At 58.7% G+C, this 16,350-nt stretch overlaps 2 protein-coding genes across 12 annotated transcripts; both read left to right on the top strand.

Moving 5' to 3' along the window:
- Nucleotides 1-39: 39 nt before the first annotated feature.
- MTSS2 (MTSS I-BAR domain containing 2) lies at nt 40-12,946 on the top strand. Of its 11 annotated transcripts, none has more exons than XM_066194456.1 (14): nt 40-447; nt 4,068-4,129; nt 4,239-4,312; nt 6,053-6,137; nt 6,319-6,410; nt 6,495-6,569; nt 7,294-7,451; nt 7,532-7,639; nt 7,716-7,813; nt 8,314-8,521; nt 9,258-9,332; nt 9,554-9,730; nt 9,823-9,991; nt 10,710-12,946. In XM_066194456.1, the coding sequence occupies exons 1-14, from the start codon at nt 379-381 to the stop codon at nt 11,480-11,482; spliced, it is 2,223 nt and encodes a 740-aa protein (XP_066050553.1). In that variant the 5' UTR covers nt 40-378; the 3' UTR covers nt 11,483-12,946. The 11 variants fall into 11 exon arrangements, with proteins under 11 accessions (XP_066050553.1, XP_066050551.1, XP_066050548.1 ...); XM_066194454.1 differs by having other exon boundaries at nt 9,255-9,332; XM_066194451.1 differs by having other exon boundaries at nt 8,311-8,521; nt 9,255-9,332.
- Nucleotides 12,947-13,280: 334 nt separating this feature from the next.
- On the top strand, nt 13,281-15,691 carry LOC136295806 (C-signal-like). Its single transcript, XM_066194463.1, has 6 exons — nt 13,281-13,418; nt 13,918-13,969; nt 14,204-14,391; nt 14,469-14,627; nt 14,775-14,885; nt 15,578-15,691. The coding sequence occupies exons 1-6, from the start codon at nt 13,281-13,283 to the stop codon at nt 15,689-15,691; spliced, it is 762 nt and encodes a 253-aa protein (XP_066050560.1).
- The last annotated feature ends 659 nt before the right edge of the window (nt 15,692-16,350 follow it).

The raw sequence follows: 16,350 nt of genomic DNA, 5'->3' as shown, positions 1-16,350 counted from the left end.
CCCCGATCATCCCCCCCGCCGCCCGCAGCCCCCGGCCCCGCGGCGGGCGGCGCATGTGCCGCGCAGCACCCGCCCCGCCCCGCCTCCGCCACCGCCCCGGGCCGGAGCTCCCCGCGCCCCGCTCCGCTCCGCGCCCCGCTCCGCGCCGCTGCCAGGGGGCGGCGGGTCCGCGCAGCACCCGCGGAGGGCGAGAGGGAGGGAGGGAAAGAGGCAGGGGGGCGATGCCCCGCCCGGCTCCGCCGCCGCTCCGCCACTGTGCCCCCCCCGCCGCCGCCGCCGCCGCCCGGGCGCCGCCCGCCCCCCGCCGCCGCTGAGCCTGGCCCGCCGCCGCGGCCTCCCCCGGCGGCGCCGCCCGCCCCGGGCTGCCGCAGCGCCGCGATGGAGACGGCGGAGAAGGAGTGCGGAGCCCTCGGCGGCCTCTTCCAAGCCATCATCAACGATATGAAGGTAGGGGATTCCCCCCCCGCACCCCGCTTTTGCTGTCGTGACAGCGCTCCCCCCGCACGATTCCCCCATCACCCGGCTTCCCCAGGCAGCCCCCGCGCTGCCGCCGCCGCTGCCAGTCCCGCGGTGGGTACCGAGGCTCTGCTGCCCAGCCACGAGATGGGGATTGGAACCCCGCATCGGGTATCGGAGCCCGAACAGCAGCCTCACAGTGAGAGTCGGGGTCCCACATCGGCTGTCGGAGCCCGGCACGGGCTGCCAGAGCCCCACATCAGCCCCTTACTGGGCATCGGAGCTCTGTGTTGGGCATCGGAGCCCTGGAGATCGCAGCCCCCCATCGTCTCTATAACCACCGTTGGATATTGGAGCTCCATCCTGGGGATCGCAGCCCCACATCATCCCCAGATCCGTCACTGGCTACTGGAGCCCCATTCTGGGTGTTGCAGCCATATATCTGCCCTGTTATCCTTCACTGGGTATCGGAGCACCATGTTGAGCATCGAGGTGTCACACTGGCTGCCAGAGCCCCACATCGGCCCCATAATGTGCATCGGGGCCCTGCATTGGGCATTGGAGCCCATACTGGGGATCCTGGCTCCGTGTCAGCCCTGTATCCATCTCCCGGTGCCGGAGCCCCTTGTCGGGTGACACGGACCAGGCATCACTGCCCCTCGCCGGGTATCCTTGGCCCCACACCAGGCATTGCCATCCATTTCAGGCATCATGTTGTCCCTGCCCCCACCACCCCATGCCCAGCCTGGATTTCTGCTGGACCCAGTGGGGTTGACACCAGTGGAACAAAAATGTCCCCCAGCTCCTTGATCCCATTTCCTAACCCGGGAAGAGGATATTGCCTCCACCCTCCCTGGGAGCAGGATGGGGCTATGTCTAAAAAAATCTTTTTGTTTGTTTGTTTTCATTTCAAAAAAATAAATTAAAAATGCTGGGGGGGCATTTCTGACTAGAGCTGAGTGGTGAGGAGGGGACTAGCCATGTTTCTTCATCTCAGGGGGCTGAAATTCCCACAGCCAACTCTAGCGGTGGGTTTAGCCCTAGTCATTTTTGGGAGGTAAAAGCTCTCTTCCTCCTCCTCCTCCTCCTCCTCTTCCCCTCTTCATGCTGCAGACCCGTCCAGACAATGCTGTCATTCCCAAAGCAGGGGAGGGGGGATAAAAAAAAAAATATAAAAGCCTTGCTGGGAAGATTAACCCCTTCGAGGAGCAGTGGTGGCTCTGCAGCCGGACTCTGCCTCAGGCTGGGAGAAAAGCTCCAGGGAGAGCTCTCCCAACTCTCCCCAGGGCAGTGGGATCCAGGGCTGGTGGGAAACGGGTGCTGGGGTGGTCAGCTCCCTCCCCCAAAAGCCTTTACCCCAGCCACCCTCTCCAGGCTGCCTGGCTGAGTCCTACACTCCCACGGGGGAGGTGGGGGCAGCCCCTGCCTCAGTTTCCCCATTCCCCTGCTGAAGCTTCAGAAGGGATAAGCCAGCCCAGAACTGTCATTTCCCACTGACATGCCCGGCACCATCCGGATGCGGTTGGACTGGGAACCCCTCACCCCAGGAGACTGGACGGGATTCAGTTTCATGCCATTTGAAGGTGGGAAAGATGAAAGAAAAATGATGAAAAAGAAGGAAAACCCCACCACGCTACAGCTGGGGCTCAGCCAACTGCCAGTGGCACCTGAGGGTGTGCTGTCCCCATCTTCCAGCCACGTGGGTGTCCTGGCACGGGCACTGGGGGACAAATAACTCTATGCTTGAAGAACGGCCAGCATTGAAGGGCAGTGACATGCTTATGGTCCTATGGCTGGGACCCTTGTGCTGATCACAGGGCAAAAGGACCTTATTTTGGTGATAGATGCCTTTGGGGAGAATTTGTTTGTTGGTGACAGTCCCTAAGCTGGCTTCATTCCTGTTGCCTGTCCTCGCATGTTCGGTGTCCCTGAATGACCTTGGCATGTCCTTGTCCCCATTGTCCTCTTCCCCATCCTCCTCATGCCTGGCATCACAGGGATTTGGGGGCATCACTGCCTGCTCCCTTCTACAGGGGAGCCTCACTTGCTCTGCCCTGGGTGGCCAAGGAAGGTGGCCTGGGGACAATGGCCCAGGAATGGTGGCCCAGCCCTCTGGCAATGAGAGTCCCTGGAGACCAGCAACCAGGGGGTCACTGCCACAAGTGGTGTGTGAAGTGGCACCCTCAAACCCTTCCTTTGCTGACTCATGAGGAAATAGGGGCTTTCGTGGTCCCAAAAAACAGTGCTGGGCTGGTCCCATGTCCCCTCAGTGCAAACGTTGTCCCCAAAGCTGCCACCAAGCCATAGTGCCCATGGGGATGTGTGGTGATGTACATGTTCCAGCCTGGTGGCTGCCCTAGGGGAGTTTACAGATGCCTGTCACTGCTCGGATGGCAACACCAGGATAGCACCAGGATTTTGTCATTGGGACAACAGGACCAGGATTGACCTTGCTAGGATAGCAGCACCGGCATGGCTTCACTAGGATGAAGACACCACAACTGGCCCTGCTGGGATGGCTTTGCTGGGATAGTAGCCCTGGGACCAGCTTCACTGGGACAGCATTGGAATGGCCTTGCCAGCATGGTGGCACCTGGATAGCTTCACTAGAAAGATGGCACTGGTACTGGCCGTGCAAGGCTGGCGCTGGGTTGGATGGCCTTGTCAAGACAGCACCAGGATTAACCTCACCAGGACAACATGGACTGGCCTTGCTGGGGTGGTGACACTGGGATAGCCTCGCTGTATAGTGGATCAGGATCAGCCTTGCTGGGATGGCACTGCAGCTGGCATTACTGAGAGAGTCCTCACTGGAATGGCACCAGCACGGTCTCCTGCGACTGGCTTTACTGGGACAGCACAGAGAGTCTTGTTGAAACAGTGGCGCTGGGATGGTGGCAGCAGCACAGCCCTGGGATGGCCTCACTGGGATGGTGGCACTGGGACTACCCTGGGATGACTTCACTGGATTGGTTGCACCGAGACAGCTCTGGAATAGCCTCGGCACAAGGGCAGTGGGACTGGTCTTGCACAGATGGCCTTGTCAGGATGGCATCAGAGTGGCCTCATTGGGACAGCACTGGGATGGCCTCCCAAGCACCTGTGCTCTGGCCCTGTCCCCACACAAATGCCCCATTCATGGCTTCAGGGACCCCAACCTCCCCTGCTGCCCTGTCGGTCTTTGGGCTCGGGAGCTGAGGACTGGGGCTCCCATCTGTGGGACTGGAGCTCTCCATGAGGGTGGGTTTGGCCATCAGTGCTTTGTTGGGAAGCTGCGGGTGATGGGGGTGTCTATTCTACTGCTGGCCAGAGTCTTAAAGATTTTTCATTTCATGCGCTTAAATTTCCAAACCTATAACCTACCTTGACCCCCATGAGGAAGAGATCACTCAGAATCCTGAGGTTCCCATGGTCTGTAAGTTTGGGTGACCAGACTGGAAAGGGAAAAAAGCAGGGGGGAAAAGAGTTGTGCTCAGCCTTTATTAGCCATCAGAGAAGCTACTGAGCTGCGCTGTCTCTCTGCACCGGTGAAGGGGGGACCTGCACTGACTGGAGAAGCAGTGCAGGGGATGAGGGGCCCTGTCTCTCACCATCACCTTTGCTCCTTGCAGAGCTCCTACCCCATATGGGAGGATTTCAACTCGAAGGCCACCAAGCTGCACTCCCAGCTCAGGTGAGTGACCACAGAGGGGGTGGGACATGGGGAGCCCCCCTCCTCATCGGCACATCCCAGTGTGTCCTGCACCCACTGAGTGTGTCCCTCCTCGCTCTCTCTGCCTCAGGACCACGGTGCTGGCCGCAGTTGCCTTCCTGGATGCCTTCCAGAAAGTGGCCGACATGGCCACCAACACCCGAGGTAGGGTCCCCTCTCCTGGGGGTGGGTGTCCCCAGGCTTGTCTGGACAGGGGGACAGGTGGTGACTGTCCCCTCTGGGGTGTCCCCTGCCCACATTTCTGGGGTGGACTTCAAGCAGCAGCTTCCCCATCCACAGAGAGATGTCCAACCTCTTCCCACGCATAGGTGGAGCATTCTCTGGGAAGCAGCATTGGAAAGATGGAGTGGGGAGGGGGAAGGAGGTGGGCACCCATGTGGGTGCTGCTCCTCACCACCCATGGGTGCTTAGCCACATTTTCTGGTGGGGCTGGGACCTTCAGCCCCACACTATTGTCTCCCGCACCCATCTCGGCCCCCCAGAATGCACAATCCCCCTTCCTTGTCCCTGGCACCTATCTGGGAAGTTCCGGGGGAGGGTCCTGGCTACTCCAGGGGTGTCCAGGGAAGGGGAATTAGCTGGAGGGAGATTAAGGAGTCCAAGCTCACTTGTTTTGGGGACAAACCCCAACTCACGAGAGAAGTGACTGAAGAGCCAAGGTTGCACGTGGGGTCCCCCATACTGTTGGGGAATGAGGGGGAAGGATCCCCAGACCCTGTCCGGGTGCCCGCTGGCAACGAGGAGCCACTTCCCACCGCTTGGCTTCTGCCAAGCAGATGGTCCTGGGCTGGTTTGCAGACTGGCGGCATCCAGGCCATCTGGAGCCACGCGAGGAGGAGGAGGAGGAGGAGGTGGAGGCAGCAGCTTGAGCCAGGATCAGCTTTGCCTCCAAACCCACTAGCCCACTGCACCGGGGGGATTAGGGCTCCCCCAGCTCCCTGCCTGCCCAGGCAGCCAAAGCAAGGAGGAGGCACAGGGGCAGTGCTGGGGACAGCTGGGAGCCAGCACCACAGGAGTCAATGTCACCCTGCAGTGTTGCTACACCTGCAGGGCTTTTTGAAAGGGTGGAAGCCAGAGCAGTGCCGTGGGGAAACTGAGGCACTGGCTGGGGGCTTGCTGCTGGCCTTGCGCACAGTGCATGAGAATCGGATTAGAAGCAGCAGGAGCTGGGATAAGAGCATTAGGAGTTGGATTAGGAGACTACCCCAGTGCAGGAGAAGGCTCTGGCCCATGGGTTCCCCTATTTTCATAGCACTGGGGGACTGAGTGGCATCCAAAACTCCTGCAAAAGGGAGGGAGGTGTTTTTGGAGGCTTTTTTAGTGGAGAGAAATGCTGAATGTCACTCCTTAGTCTGCTCCCAAGGATTTTTAATTGCCGTTTTTCCTGGGATTTGGCAACAGCACTGCCACCATGTGGCCATCCTTAGGCTTCAGCGTTAACAGCGGTTTCATCTAAAAAGGATGCTATCTGCTGTTTGCAAATATCCCCCCCGAGGAGTTTGGACTCCTTTTTTGTCCACTGGGGATTGTGCCTGGAGGTGTGGGACAGAGCTGACTGCCTGGAACTAAGCCAGGGTACCTCATCCCTTCCCTCCCCTGGGCCCCCAGTGCCAAATTTAAGACAAACCAGGAAAAAATGGGAATGGGTTCTAATTTCAAAGCCTCCAGAAGAGATATTTAGTGTTTCATGTATTAGTTAGTGGATGATGATTTATTTATTTTGTGAATTTATCATGGGATAAGTGTTAAGTGTCCCCAATGCCCAGTGCATCCCAGTGCTGATCGTCCCTGTCACGAGCCACCCTGCTCCCACTGTACAAACTGGGCTGGGACTGGTGTGGGGGTGTCCCTGCCCTGTGTCAGCAGCACTTTGCTCCCCACCAGGTGCCACAAGGGACATTGGCTCAGCGCTGACCCGGATGTGCATGCGGCACCGCAGCATCGAGGCCAAGCTCCGGCAGTTCACCAAGTAAGCAGGACCAGGATCAGCTTTGCCTCCAAACCCGCAGGCGTTGGTGACACAGCCTGAACAGGCTCATCCCTTGCTGAAGAAGGGGATGCTGAATGTTGGCTGGGCATGGCATGGGGGAATGGCTCCCCTCAGGCTCTGGCACTCTCCCACACTCTCTGCTTCTCTCTCCCTGCTCCAGCGCCCTCATGGAGAGCCTGATAAACCCCTTGCAGGACAGGATTGAGGACTGGAAGAAGACTGCCAACCAGCTGGACAAGGACCATGCGAAAGGTACGGGGCAGATGGGATGGATCTGTGCAGGGTGGCTGCGCTGCTGGGCAGGGGTCCCCTCTGACAGCACTTCTGCACCCCCAGAGTACAAGCGAGCACGCCATGAGATCAAGAAAAAGTCCTCTGACACCCTCAAGCTCCAGAAAAAGGCTCGCAAAGGTGAGTGGGGGTCTCCTGGGGGGTGCCCCCCCCAGCCTCTCTGCAGCACCCCCAGCCAGGGCGGGTATCCTGGCTGTGGCACTGCCAACTGGGGGGTGGGCACTAGAGGGGTCCTGCTGCCCCCCCGTAGAAAGGGAGGTGCTGGCACGGCCCCAGGGGTGGCGGGGAGGCGGGGCATGCGCCCCAGCCTTCGGCCTCTTTTCACACGTTTTCTCTGTCTCCTTCTCTCTTCCCTCCCCTCCACATCCTTCCTGTAGAGCTACTTGGTAAGTGAACTGCTGCCCCCCACCACCGGCCTCCCTCTCTGCTTCCTCATCTACTCCCCCCAATCTCCCCAGCCTCTGTCTGTCTGTCCATCCATCCATCCATCCATCCGCTCCCTGTTCCCACCCTCACCCTGCTTTTAGCTTAGCTTAGCCTGCACCCCTTATCCTGAGGCGATGCCAGCCCCACCATATGGCAGCCCAAGGGGTCCTCTGGTCCCAAGTGCCAGGGATGGGATGCGATGGCAGAGGAGCCCCCTGCCCAGGGCTGCCGTGGGGTGAGGGTGCTCCTGGACCTTCCAAGGATATGGACACAGTGGGAGACATATGGTATCTGCTGGAATGTGAGGATGGGGTGATGTCCCCAAGCTGGGGGAATGGCCTTGGCTTGGCAGTGGCACCGCCAGCAGACTGGGGAGGGTGTCAGGGGAGCCCAGCACTGACAGTGCCCCATGTCACAGGGAAGGGGGACCTGCAGCCCCAGCTGGACAACGCCCTGCAGGACGTCAATGACATGTACCTGCTGCTGGAGGAGACGGAGAAGCAGGCGGTCCGCAAAGCCCTCATCGAGGAGCGGGGCCGCTTCTGCACCTTCATCACCTTCCTGCAGCCTGTGGTGGTGAGTGTTGGGGGCTGGGAGGGTCAGGCGTTGTTGCTTCTGCCCAGTGGGTGCTGATGCTCTCTCTTGTCTCCCCTCAGAACGGGGAGCTCACCATGCTGGGTGAGATCACCCACCTGCAGGGCATCATTGAGGACCTGGTGGTGCTCACCGCTGAGCCCCACAAGTTGCCCCCCGCCAGTGAGCAGGTCAGTAGGGGCGAGCCAGGGGTCAGAGGAGAAGAGGAGCATCTTTGGGGGGACTTAGATCCCATCTTTCCTGCAGGTGATCAAGGACCTGAAGGGCTCTGACTACAGCTGGTCCTACCAGACGCCCCCGTCCTCACCCAGCAGCTCCAGCTCCCGCAAATCCAGCATGTGCAGGTATGGTGAGGTGGGCTCCACACCCAACCACAGCCAGGAAATCCAGCCCTCTTCATTAACCTCAGTGGGTTAATGATGCTTACGACCTTTGGGGATGCTCACAAGGTGCATGTCCACCTTCTCGTGTCCGTATGGGCAAGTGGCTCCCATTAATATGGAGGAATTTGTCTTGGTGTGCTGGGCAGGGCTGGTGGAGCTATGGGGGAGGATGGGGGCCTGACACATCATCTGGGGTCTGAGGACAATGTATGCTGTGCATGGGTGTCTGGGGGCAAGCATACCACCTCTGTCATGTCCCCCAGCCCGTTCCCTGCCACAGGGCCACCCCAGGAGGCAAAGGGACACCCCCAGGAGGACTACATACCTCAGTTTCCCCAGGCTGGGGTGTGTGGCAGGGCGCTGGCCATCCTGTCACCTCCAAACCCCTGTCTTAAATTCTCTTTTCCTTCCTTTGTCCTCCCCACCGGCGTGTCCCCGTCCCCCCGGCGCCCCCCCAGCAGCGTTAGCAGTGCCAAGGGTGGCATGGCGTGGCCCGGCGGGGCTCAGACCTGCTCACCCAGTTCCACCTATCGCTACCGCAGCCTGGCGCAGCCCCCTGCCGCCGCCACCCGCCTCTCCAGCGTCTCCTCCCACGACTCCGGCTTCATCTCCCAGGACGCCGCTTATTCCAAACCACCTTCCCCCATGCCCTCGGACATCACCAGCCAGGTACAGGGAGGGTGGTCCACGCTGCCAGCCTCCATGCCTCAGTTTCCTCTTCCGTAGAATGGGTGGGTGGTGCTGGGTGCTGCGCAAGGGTCCAGTGCAGAGGTGATGAGACCCACTCTCAGAAGTATTTCCATATGTGTTGGCATCATGGGAAATAAATACTGGGAATATTGAGGGGACCTGACATACTTGGGGGCATCCTGGGCCACAGAGCAGAGAAACCCCATCCATGAATTCTGCCAGGGATGGGGCACAGGTATCCCTCTCCCTGTGCCTGAAGAACAAGGTGTTTCCCAATTATGCAGGCCCATAATACCCAGTTTGTGCTAGTCAGAACCAGGCAGCATGGAGCAAAGCTTCCCCTTCATGCTGCACCATACCCAGTACCAAGGATGCTGCAGGATCCCCAGGGAGTTGCCATTCCCTCCTGTCCATGCTAACCTGGCATCACCAACCCGGCAAGGTCCCCACTCCCCAAAATACGTGTTGGCTTTGCATGGCTTGGGGTGAGAAAGAGGAAGGGTTGGGGCAATGCATCATCTCAGTTCCTGACCCCACTGCCAAGGTTGCATCCTGCTCGCCATCCTGCATCCACGGCCAGAGGGGAGGAGGGCTGGGGGCCTTGCTCAGCCAGAGGAGCTGTGGGTGCTGCTCTAACTGGGGTCATGGCTCTGGCTTTGTTAGCTAACTGCCTCTTCTCTCACCTTCCGGCTCTCGGCTCGTCACGGCACAGCAGAAGTCCTCCAGCTCGGCGTCCTCAGAGGCATCCGAAACCTGCCAGTCAGTTAGCGAGTGCAGCTCCCCCACCTCGGTTAGTCCTTGCCATCCCACCAGGGTTGCATTTCACACGTGGTTCCCCCCTCACTTCATGGTGTTCAAGCCCCAGACCCTCCCCTCCATTCCTGCATGGGGCAGAGCATCCTGAGCAGCACCCGTGGTGGCTTGACACAGGGGACATCAGCTTGAGACCCCTCCTGCCACACTCCTAGTCCCAGTGTCACCAGCATGAACCGCATGCCTTGCCCATTGCAGGACTGGTCCAAGGCCAGCCCCTATGACCAGCCGGTGGTCCCTACCCTGCAGCGGCGCAAGGACCGCGTGGAGCACCTGCGGGAAGCCGAGATGGGCTCTCCTGCTGGGGGGTACCCGGGCATCGGTGCTGAGGACACTCCCAGGCCCCGGATGTCGCCGGCTACAATTGCCGCCAAGGTACCGGCTGCAGCAGGGAGGGCACAGAGGTGGGGGGCTCCTGGGGGCTCCCCAAGGAGGAACCAGGGTGCTGATAGTGCCTCTTGCCCCAGCAGCATGGAGAGGAGGTGTCTCCTGCCGCCAGCGACCTGGCCATGGTCTTGACCCGTGGGCTGAGCTTGGAGCACCAGAAGAGCAGCCGGGACTCGCTGCAGTACTCCAGTGGCTACAGCACGCAGACTACCACCCCCTCCTGCTCTGAGGACACCATCCCTTCCCAAGGTAGTGGCACCGCGGTACCTGGGACCAACTGAAACAGCACTTGGAGTCGGGGAGTGCACAGCAGAGGTCTTGGTGGTCCTGGCGCACATTTGTGTGCTCTGGGTGTCATAGCATTGGGCTGTGGTCGTGCTGTGAAGGGGCTGGCGGGGTACCACAAATAGCCACAGCTTTTCCTGGTTATTTGGGTGTTAGCTGCGACTCGGTGAGTGCAGTTGTGCTAGGAAGTGCTATAACAGGTTATGGTTTGCAGTGGTGTGTCTGTGTGCAGAGGTTGAGTACAGGTGGAGGTGTGGCAGATGATAGGTGATGGCAACAGAGTCAGTAGTTGGAGGTCAAGTAACCACGTCTGTCATGATATTGGCGTGATAATGGCTGAGCCAGTTATGAGCACGTGGTGGTGACAGTGGAGATTGGCTGTAATCATGTTGTCATGGCTGTGGCTGGGGTGGTTTTGATGGTGACAGCTGGGTTTGGTTGTGATTTCAGTGTGATGGTTGGGGTGATTGAGGTTTCCTTCCAGTGGTGATGTTTGGTTTTGATGGTGAGCATGTTGTGCCAGCAATGATTGGGACAGTAGTGGTTGTGTGACGATCACGGCAGTTGAATTTGGTGGTTGTTGTGCTGCAGTGGAGGTGGCAGGGGCTGGCCTTGATGGCATGGTTGGGCTTGGCTCCCCTCCGCCTCCCCAGCCACACTGATGGTGCTGCTCCCTCCGCAGGCTCCGACTACGACTGCTACTCGGTGAACGGTGACGTGGAGTGTGACCCGCAGAGTGAGTTCGACAAGTCCTCCACCATCCCACGCAACAGCAACATCGCCCAGAACTACCGGCGGATGATCCAGACCAAGCGTCCCGCCTCCACCGCTGGGCTGCCCACCGGCACCAACCTACCGGCCGGCACCACCCCGGGGGTGGCCACCATCCGCCGCACGCCCTCCACCAAACCCTCGGTCCGCCGTACGCTCTCCAATGCTGGCCCCATCCCCATCCGACCCCCCATCGTCCCCGTGAAGACCCCCACAGTGCCCGACTCCCCTGGCTATGCTGGGCCTACGCGGGTGGGCAGTGAAGAGTGCGTCTTCTATGCTGATGATGCCTCTCCGAACCCCCTGGATTTTGCCAAAGCTTCGCCCAAGAGGCTGAGCCTTCCCAACACTGCCTGGGGTGGCGGTGCCATGGAGATCTCTGTCTACCCCGGGGCCGCCCAGCACCTCTCCGCTGAGGAAGAGGAGGACCAACAGTTGGCTGCCAACCGGCACAGTTTGGTGGAGAAGATTGGGGAGCTGGTGGCCGGCGCCCACGCCCTGGGGGAAGGCCAGTTCCCCTTCCCCACCGCCCTCGTGGGGTCCGGCCCCAGCGAGGAGACCCCCGCGCCGCCCCCCGCGGCCTCCATGGACCCCCCGGCCGAAGACATGCTGGTGGCCATCCGGCGCGGGGTGCGCCTGCGCAGGACCGTCACCAATGACAGGTCGGCCCCGCGGATATCGTGATGACGCCCCGGCCAGCGGGGACGTGCCCAATGGACCCCCGGGGGCAACAGCCGCCCCTCCCCGGGAACCCCCACCCGCCGGCACCCGCTGTCCCGTCCCTCCCTGGTGCCCCCTGCTTCCTGCCCCTCTGTCTCCTCCTGCCCTGCCCTCTCCCTACATCCCTCCTTCACTTGCTCTCTTTGGCCTTCTCTCTGCTCTTTTTCTCATTTTCTCCTTTCTCCTATTTTTTCTGCTTTTTTCTTTTGTTCTTCTATGTCACTTGTCCTTCTTTTCTTATTTTCTTTATTTTCCCTTTTTTTCTTATTTTCCTCTTCTTGTCCTCTTTTTCTTTTCCTTTCTAGCTCTTTTTTTCCTCCCTTCTATTTTCCTCTTTTTTCCTTTCCTTTTTTTCCCCCTCTTTCCCTTTGTTTCTCTTTTCCTTTTCCCCTCCCGCTTTCCCTCTCCTCTGTTTTCTTTCCCCCGGGCGCAGGCGGATGGCCCCAGCCGCAGCAGGAGAGGACGGTGCCAGCAGGGCTGTGGCAGCCATGGAGCACCAGGAGCACCAGGAGTGGGGGGCCCTGGTCCCATTCCCCCCAGCTGCCTGCCTGGGGCCAGCACAGCTCAGCCTCATTCCAGGGGGCAGAAGTAATGGGCTGGGGGTGCAGGAGGGGAAGAAGAAGTGGGGGACATGTGAGAGGGTGGGGGGGCTGGGGGTAGGGGCACTGCGATCCCCTCTGTCTTGTGGGGGACACCGGGGCGCAGGGACTGAGGATGCTGAACCTCCACTTTGCCCCCCTCACAAGGATCACTTGGGGCCCCCTGCAAGCCCACTCATTCTCCCTCAGCGCCCACAGACCCTGTGCAAGGTCCGCTCAGAGGTGGGTCCAGGCACAGGAGGTTTGACTTGGACCCCCCAGGCAAAGCAGCTGATTTCTGCCGGCGGCTGGAGGAAAGCACAACCCCCCGGCCCCCCCGCTGTACATAGCCCCCCGCCACCCTGCTGTCTGTTGCATCGCAGCCCCTCAGCCCTCCCCTTTAGGAATAACAATTTAGTTCTCCCCCTTTCCCCTTCTGCCCAGAACCGCTGAGGCCAAGTGACAAATGTTTGGGTTTGAGGGAGGGGGGGGTCTCTTATTTTGTACAGAAAACAAAAATTCTTTGGAAAAGAAAAAAAACTGACCTGTCTTTCGACTGAAGTAACTTTTCTGGTGCTGTTGTTAACTCGGTCCTTATTCTTTTCTTTTTTTTTAATTTATTTTTCCCCCTCGTGTTCCCGCCTCTGCCGCCGCTCCCTTTTTCCCTGTCCCTCTGCCACGTTTCTTTTTCTTTCATTCCGTCTTTTCTTTTTTCTTTTTTTTTTTTCTTTTTTTTTTCTGGTGGTAATTCCCCTTTCCCCCCCCTCCCCCATTTTCCATAGTCACTGCTACAAGTAACGAATGCACTGTGAAGATTCCAGTATTAATAAAGGTTGTACTGTAATTAATAGCCTTGCCTGTGCTCCTGTGGTTCTCTGGGGTCACCCCAGTAATGGGGAAGAGGCGGGAAGGTACCATTACCCCTTTGGGGTTCCCATGACTTGAGGGGGCTGGATGTTTTGGGATGTGGAGGAGTGCAACAACCCTATGATCAAGGTGATGGGTGACCCTGGGATGCAGAGGAGCACCCTGCTGCCCCATCCCCTCCAGAAGAGGGGGTGCAGGCGGTGCCCCCTACCTCCACCCATCCCGGCAGCACCCGCAGCGTTGCCACCTCCCGGATTATCGAGGCCGATTGCCAAACCTCGCTGGGGCAGCGCAACCGGCTGTGGAGAGCAGTGGGGATGGAGGGGCTCAACGTGGGCAGTGTCCTGCTGACCGGCTGTGATGGGGGGCTGGGCCTGGGGCTGCTGAAGGGGTTGCTGGAGCAGCCCAGCCCACCCGGGCACCTCTTCGCTGCTTGCCTGGACCCCCAGGGCAAGGTAGGGAGGGCGCCGGCGCGGGGGGGACAGGAGGGAGTCAGCTCTGGGATGGGTGCCTGGGGGATGCCACAATCGAAACTGGAATTGGGAGGCTGAGTGCCGGCATCCTGCGCGATGAATGGCGTGGAAAAATACATGTGAATATATATAGATACATCTATATAGAGAGATACAGATATGAAACAAAAATACATATATGTGTATTAAATACTAAAAATACTAAAAATACCTATGTATGTATTAAATGTGTATGTATTTAAATTTTTTGCCTCTCTTGGCACAGGTATGTGCATGATGGGGGGTGCAGGGGGGGCTGCTGGGAGCTTTGGAGCTGCCGGGCTCAGCCAGATGCAGAGAAGCAGCGACTCATCTCAAATTGCTCCCACTGGGTCCTGTTGTAACCTGTCGGCCGTGACATGAGGGGCCACCCTCCTCCCACCCCGGCACGGTGCAGGTGTCACCCCCCACGTGACCCCCTCCCTCTGCTTTCTCCACCTAGGCTGTCAACGAAGTGGCTTTGGGCTTTCCCAACGTCATGATCCTGCCTCTAGGTAAGTGCTGGGGCGGGAATGGGATGAAGCATCTTAGGATTTAATTGCAACCGTGGGTGGCTCCAGGAAATGCCACCAAGCAGGTGGATCCCTTGGTTTGGCTTAGTTCAACCAGGTCACTGATGGGACCAGGAGGATGCTCCGTGGCTGGGAGTTGCCTGGTGCCATGTCCTACAGCATCTTGCCTGGGTCATGGCCACCGGCCTGTCCCCAAACCCTCCTGTCCCCTTGCAGATGTGACAGACCCCAACAGCATCAAGGCAGCAGTGGCAAAGGTGAGGGAGGAGGTGGGAAGTGCTGGCCTCAACCTCCTGATTAACAACACCAGCACGACCCGCCGCAGCACCTTGGCCACCGAGACAGCAGAGAACATGAGCCTCGTCTACACCACCAACACCATCGGGCCCCTGCAGACAACCCAGGTGAGGACACAGGCAACCCCTGCCCCAGACACTGGGAATAGAGAGGATGGTGATGCCTGAGATCCCATCCCCTGCAGGCCTTCCTGCCCCTGCTGAAGGAGGCAGCTGAGGCCAAAGGGCAGCGTGAGATGAGCTGCAGCAGAGCTGCCATCATCAACATCTCCAGCATCCTGGGCTCCATCGAGGTTGCAGAGGCTTGGGAAGAGAGGCAGGACATCTGCTACCGCTGCAGCAAGGTACTGCCACTGGGAGGATGGGGAGGTGAACTAATTGGTGCAATACAACAGGGAGGAATTTGGGGATCACCTCCTCTGGGATTCCCCCCACCACTGGCCATGGCATTGCCAGGTCATGATGGTAAGGAGGGGAATTTATCCTTCCAGGCTGCTCTGAACATGCTCACCAAATGCCTGGCCCTGGAGTACGGGAGCAGCGGGATCCTCTGCGTGTCTGTGGATCCTGGGCATGTGACACCTCCCTTAGAACCGGGGATGGTGAGTGATGGGAGGTGCATGGCCATCCTAGCTCAGCATGGTCCCACAGGTATCCATTCCTGGGGGCATCCTTTCCCTGGAGCATCCCTTCCCAAGGCCACCGCTTCCTATGAACATTCCATCTCAGGGTCATCCTTTCACAAAATCCCTTCCCAGAAATGCTCCTTCCCATAGACATCCCTTCCCATGGACATCACTTCATAGGGCATTTCTTCCCATGGAAATCTCTTTACCATGAACATCCCTTCCTGATCATGGGAAGGGATTCCCTGGGCACCCACATCTGTGCAGTCCCTTGGTCCCACAGTGGCTGTGCCACCACATCAAGGGGACAATTCCAGCCTTTCCCCTCAAACCATCCAATTTCCTCCCTATTTTTAATTTCCTTTTCCGTCCTGGTGGTGTGTCAGCAGAGGGCACCCCAGTTCTGCACTTGGCTGTCCCTTACCTTGCTCTGGCTGACAAACGAGTCACTTTTTAATTAGGAGTGAAAAAATTAACCTCCATCCTTTCAGCACTCAAATGAGGGGCAATCAATTTGTGCAAAGCTGCATCACTTGGCTGCTGGAGCATCTCCAGCTGCTCCCAAACCAACCTAGATGAAGCTGGCATTCCACCATACCATAGGTGGGACTGGGGGTGTTGGGATGGAGAATTTTGGCTCACTTTTTCCCTTCCCTTGGGTGTGACAGGGCCCGGTGACGGTGGAGGAGAGCGTGCGGGGCGTCCTGCAGCTGCTGGCCCAGCTGTCAGCCACCAGCAACGGCACCTTCTGGGACTGGAGAGGGCAGAGGCTGCCCTGGTGAGAGCAGCATCTGCCCACTGAGCTTAAATAATTAATTAAAGTGAATTAATTGCCATTTCCAGGCTCACTCTGATTCGGGGAGGGAGGGAGAGATGGGCAGAGGAATAAAAACGGGGATGCACAGGTTGGAGGATGAGTTGGATTTGCTGCCCCCCTGGCCTGGGATGCTGATTTGGGCCAGGGCAACATAAGGATGCTCCCAATGTGGTCCTGAATCCAAGGCATCCCCTGGGGCCAGGAGAATCCCCTGGGTATCCTCACTCTAGGGCAATAAGCCATACTGCTTATGGGGACATCCCGGACAGCTCCCAAACTCAGCCCTTGTCCTGCTGAGTCTGCCCACACCCAAAACAGCTGACCTTTCCATGCCCACCCCAAAGATGCTGCCAGGCATTTTTCTTGCTGGTTCAAGGCCAGCAAAAGTTCTTCCTATTCCAGCAGCAGGGGAGTTTCACAGCGGGAGATCTCCCAAGTCTCAGCACATGCCTAAAGATGTCTTTTGAGACCTGGGCAGGGCGTCCTGGGCTGACCCTCCCTGAAACCATCCCTCATGGTACACCAGAAGATACTGTAAACAGGCTCCCATTCTCGATCTTGTGAGTGCATTCCTGTAGAGGCTCTCAGCTGACTTTTTTGAAGCCATCTCTCAAAAGAGGGATT

Source organism: Chamaea fasciata, unplaced genomic scaffold (assembly GCF_029207755.1).
Source record: "Chamaea fasciata isolate MVZ Bird 193981 ecotype frontalis unplaced genomic scaffold, bChaFas1.0.hap1 SCAF_12, whole genome shotgun sequence".
Lineage (NCBI taxonomy): Eukaryota > Metazoa > Chordata > Aves > Passeriformes > Sylviidae > Chamaea > Chamaea fasciata.
This window is presented reverse-complemented; position numbering and strand designations above follow the sequence as displayed.